A 5,833-nucleotide genomic window follows, 5' to 3' on the forward strand; every position below is an offset into this window, starting at 1 on the left:
ACATCGATGGAAGCTTAAGCGAGGCGCACGAAACACACAAGTGTAAAACGAGTCATATAGCGTATCATTTTATATTCAAACGATAAATTTAGATTTCATGTTTTTTTGTTAAGCTTCAATAAATAAGCATATACATAAGCGTTAGCAAAGTTTATTTAATTTCCGTGGAACGCGTGCGGTGAGACATTCTTACATCGACACCAAGTTCCAGTACACTACCACAAATACTTCAAGAGATATACAACATGATAATTTTAGTCAGTATTGGAGGTGCCACGCCCCTTTTTCCAGTAGGGTCCATATTTCTCTATGCCTATAACCTTCCCGGGGTAAAAGCAAACAAGTGTGCAAAGTTTCATGCGATTCCGTGTCGCGGTTCAAAAGTTATAAGGTAATAAACAAACAGACATTCACATTAATATATATAGAATATTGTGATTTACTAAAATTTCTCAAATTCACAAAGTTTTGAATGTTTAGAAAATTTTGGAATTCCACTCAAGTTATTTAAAATGGGAAACTTCAAGATATTCAAAACTATCAAAACTCTAAAAATTTTTAATTTAGGGGATTTTTAAATTTATATACACGATATATAACTTAACTCAATTTCTATTAAGGGTATTAGATGATTTAAATATGTATCACAATACGGGTGTCAGACGAAAAAGGTTTAACAAGGTTTTGTCTTAAAAATAATTTGTAGAGGATTGCCATCTGTTTGAAAAGTCGAATTAAAAATTTATTGTATTAAATATTGAAATATGGGCGTCAAAAAACGAGTTTTAAGAAATCTCTGGTTTGAGCATTTAGAATATTAAAGAAGGTTGCCACCTGTGTAAAAGTAAAACGGAAATTATTTAATAGTAAGTCAAATGAATTATTAAAGTATGGGTATAAATTGGCATGGGTTAAAATTTTTTTTTCTGAAGTTTATTTAAGAGGGTTTCCATATGTTATAGAAATTAAATTCAACTTGAATTAAGGGAATTAGATACACGATTTAAATATGTATCGCAATATGTGTTTCAGTCAAAAAAGGTTTAACAAGGTTTTGGTTTTAAAATATTTTGAATAGGGTTGCCACCTGTTTTAAGATTCGAATTTAATTAAAGTACATATAAGTTAAATGAAATATTAAAATTTGACCTGAAACGAAGGTGGTAAGATATCCTTAGTTTGAATATTTAAAATATTAAGGAGGGTTGCCACCTGTTTAAAAAGGTAAACTGAAGTTATTTAATAAGTCAAATCAATTGTTAAAAATATGGGTATCAAATGAAATGGGTGCTTTATTTCTGAACTATATTTAGGAGCGCGTCACGTATTTAAAAAATCAAATTTAACTTAATTCACCAGGCACATGCAATATGTAAGTATCACAATAGCAGACGCAAGAGATTTGTTTATTTTTTAACTATATTTTGCCAGCTTTTACAGAAGCCTTATCTAACTTATGCACAAATCCGAAGTCGAAGATCATGCGCAGACGAGCACTAATACGAAGAAGAATACGGGGATCTAGGCTAATATAAAAAGTTATACAAATTTCTGCAGTATGAAAGGAAATAAAAATGAAGTAGTGATACACGTCAAGGCATATATCTATTTATAAGCTGATGGTATATATGATTGAAGTTAATGTGAATCTGCTTCTCTATTGCTAATTATTAATATTTTGCAATTCATATTGATTAATTAGATTAAATTCAATACAATCGAAACGAATATTTCATGTACCGTTTTTAACTTGAATGTGCTGTGGACTGATCCTTTCTTTCATGTCGATTTTCATTAAAATTTTCCCAGCTCTTTGAATGCACAGAAGTGTTTTATTTACATATTATGTTGTATATTTTATTAATTATATTGTTCGAGTATCGAATTTACCCATCCTTATTTCATTGTATTTGTGTATGCCCTATTTCATTGTATTGTCCATGATACACAACTGGAAGGTAGTTTCATTTATTGACATTCGTTGTTGTTGCCGACCACTTGACTTTAACAAGTTATGACTAGCAGCAAAATTTTCGTTTCTTGAAAAAGTAAAAAAAACAAATTTATCGAGAAACTTGGGTCCGGTTTAGTTATTTGCACAATGATTTTCAGTTGGTGTGTCCAACGCATAACCCGAATCTAAAAACTTTTACATACACGTCTAATCAAAGGATTAAACTTTAGATACTTTAAAATAAATCCTTCAAATTTGCGAGCAATAGTTTATTAATAAATTCGGGTTGCACTATGCACTTTTTTGTAAAATTCGATTTGGGCTTTGCCCAAAAATACTGTGGATGGCGTAGCCGGAATTATATGCACAAGAAATGTTGTCATGCGGAAGCCCCTCTTCTCCGGCAACACAGAAAGGAGAATTAAACTTAGAAAGGGTTGTAAGAAGCAAGCGCAACTAGGGACGTTCCGATACCATCAAAGTATCGATACCTATTCAAATGAGTTTACTCAAAAAGCTATTTCGATACTACTTATATGAGTCAAGCGAATGTATCGATACCTACTTATATCGATAATTTTTCATCCTTTTAAATTCAGCAAAGCGAAAGTAATTTTCAGGCGTTTTCTGTGACATAAAGCTTTGCGGCACCTGAGTGGGAGATCGACCTATCTCGGAAGAAAGTTCGAAAACGACCTATCTCAGAAAACTTTTCAAAAGCGCCCTATTTCAGAATTTGATTGGAAAACGCCCTATCTCAGAAAACTTTTCAGGAACACTCTATTTCAGAATTCGGTTCAAAAACGCCCTATCTCAAATATTTTCAATATATTTGCAGTTGAGGTATCGATATGTATATTTCTTCTTTAGTAGCACTTAAAGTAATACGATTACTTAGACAAAAAATTCAACCTTTGAAAGGATCCCACAAAACTTTACGGCTATAAAGATTGCTTACACTTTGTTGTGGTATCACTAACTTTGTAAAAATATATCCACACTTTAGAATTTGGCGGTGTAATTGCTTAAAACCTTTGTGCTTTATTAAAACGAAGCAACTATTTTCCATAGAAAAAATATTATCGACAGGATATGGCACTTTCTCAAATCGATTCGATACAAGTACTTTTATTTCGATACCAAGTAGGTATCGAAACAAAAGTATCGAGTACATACTCGTATTTACTTGTATCGGAACATCCCTAAGCGCAACAGGTAGTAGACCCAACAAAATGCATGTTTTCAATGGCTTGGAAGAAGCTGTTATTGCATTAACTGGATTGAGAACCAGTTCTTCAGGCATAGGAGGTTGTGGTTAGTATGCCCGACATCTCCGCATATCTTTGTGAATTTACTTCCATAGCACGCTCTTACTATGCTGCTATAATTGCAAATACAATGGAATCCATCGTTTCCTTCAAAATATATAAAAACAAACTATTTTACCATAAATAAGCTCTTGATGAATGTTATTTTAATTCCTTTCCACTTTGTTTTCCTTCATACAGCTCTCTTCGAAAAACAACTGATAGCTGGCTGCATAGGTTTCCGCAAGGGTTGCAGCATGTCGATTTTTCGTTTTTCGTAACGTAGCTACGAATTACGAAAATTCGGGTCCCAGAACAAGGGTGTTAATTGGGTATTCGGTAATTCCCACCATTGTTTTGTTTTTGTAAATTACCGAATATATCATTACCAACATAACGAGGTGGCAAGTCTGATAAATGTTTATAAGCAAAAGAACTTCACATCAGCTGATTCGAAAGTAATTTTGACCAGAAAAAGAATAAGGGGCGTTCGAAGTTGAAAGTGTTACCGAGATACCAGATAATGAATCAATAAATTAACGATGATAGTCTGAATACCCTTGATCTAATGTAGTTTGATGACAAATTGCTGACGCAAACTTTTTTTAAACCTCTAAAAGATGTGTCGTTATCCGTGGAAGAGGGAAGAGGTCGAGTTAAAATTATGCATTGCATTCTCGGAATTTTGTGATAAAGATGTGGCGCTGCTAAAAAATATATATTCATAAATATAAGCGGGTAACTATGTATTTGTGACAAGAATTATCTACATAATATAAAATCACTGCAGTTTCATTTTATGCAATTTTTTTTTTTATAGAAAAATACATAAGTAAGACAGTTTGATTATTTGTACAATGATTTTGGGTTATCGTGTCCGAACGCGTTACCCGAATCAAAAAATTTTGATATTTGCGTCTAGTCAAAGGATTAAGCTTTAATTTAAACAAATATTTCGGTTTGATATGCACTTTTTTGCAAATTCGGAGGTGGATTTTGCGCAAAAATACTGTGAATGGCGTAACCGCGGTTGGACTTATGAGGTTAAGGGGGCAGGGAGGCGAAGAAACTTTACTTAAAGTTTATACTGTGCTCTTTCTAATGAGTTTTAGGTGACAAACCCCTTGCCTCTACGTTGCACACCAAAAAACGTTGTACAAATAACCGAACATTTCCTCGCACAACATTAAATCCTCTGATGTATTGTTTGATTGCTATCAATGTGGCAAGGAAGTTCATAATTTTTTACAATTTATGAAGCTTAAAAAACTTATTTTTTGTCAAAAATTTTGAAATGAAACTACCTTTTTTTGTATCGTGATATTATCTAAGCCAGTTCATTGTACGATGTCATAGACCAAGTTCTACGACTTTTGTTCACAGTGTTTCCCCATTAAAAATATGGAAATTGAATTGAACATTTTATACCTAGGCACTTATTTTCTGTCCTTGTTCTTTTTTATTTGTTACCAGAAGAGTAATTATTAGAATTTATCCAGCGTTATATGCACGTATCTAAAAATAACAGTTATATTAGAAATCACGTACGTTCAATAATAGAAACATCATTAAGACGCAGATCGTTGAAATATATATTTTCACTGTTATAACAGGTAGGAGACTCCCGGCACAGTTGCGTTTCGAATCTAGCCATTATATGTAACTACTTAACACAATTTCCGTGTATATTTTTAATCGTTAAATATTTCTCCGTGTTTATTTCAAACTTGCATTATTTCCGCTTATTTCTCGACGTTCACATTCAAACACTCTTAAAGGAATACAAAAACAAGTGAAATGAATATCTCAATCTATGAAAAGTTTGAACTGCAGAACTTAATTTACTACACTAGTACCACCCGCCTTCACAAATTTAGCCAATCAAAAGTTTCTTATGGCGACGATTGAAGTTGATTGGTGGATTTGCAAGAGCGGCAATGTAAATATGTACATTTTTATATGCACACATACATACATACATATCGTCCGGTTTCTGCCTTAATATCGTATCTGCAATAAAGGTATTTTAGAGAGTGTGGGAAAAAATGCTTACTTTCTTCCCCTAGGATGCAATAAACGCATTTTTTACTTAATATTTCTGGTTCCACTAACAGTAGTGAGCACCCTCATTAGGTCTTTGTTCTATTTTCAAACAGTGTGACGCTTAAACAGATGTTATAAGTGGTAACATTAGTTTTCCAAAAAATTGTAGATACGTGGTTAAGGCAGAAACGGGACAATATGTACTTTTGTCGTCGTCGAATCGTTTGTTCGTGCGATTGCTTGCTTCAGTGTTGGCATTTTTGGTACAATTGTCCTTTTTTGATACAATTTCGTTTACAATATACTTTCCTACTACGCAGTACTTTTCAGTACAATTTTGTGATGAATACTATAAATATAGAGCTCTGAAAATTCACTGCGGGAAATTTTATGACGTAGAATACGTCTTACGTTTCGATATGGAGACTATGCTCAAATGTTATAGTTGTAATTTTTAGAGCTTCACGAAAACGCTTATTGCACGAGAACTAATGAAGCATTTTCAAAGAAAAGTGTGGCGTTTCAAAGA

The 5,833-nt window shown here is 32.9% G+C and overlaps 1 protein-coding gene across 1 annotated transcript in view; it reads right to left on the bottom strand.

Moving 5' to 3' along the window:
- The window catches only part of Hand (heart- and neural crest derivatives-expressed protein), a 61,540-nt gene extending 56,518 nt beyond the window's left edge, over positions 1 to 5,022 (bottom strand). The window contains exon 1 of the mRNA XM_017626319.1: positions 4,810 to 5,022. Coding sequence (XP_017481808.1) covers positions 4,810 to 4,915 — 106 coding nt within the window. The 5' untranslated portion in view covers positions 4,916 to 5,022. The remainder of the gene's footprint in view (positions 1 to 4,809) is intronic.
- Positions 5,023 to 5,833: the final 811 nt, after the last annotated feature.

Source organism: Rhagoletis zephyria, unplaced genomic scaffold, assembly GCF_001687245.7.
Source record: "Rhagoletis zephyria isolate East Lansing unplaced genomic scaffold, Rhagoletis_zephyria_1.1 Rzeph_scaffold_00003, whole genome shotgun sequence".
Taxonomy (NCBI): Eukaryota; Metazoa; Arthropoda; class Insecta; order Diptera; family Tephritidae; genus Rhagoletis; species Rhagoletis zephyria.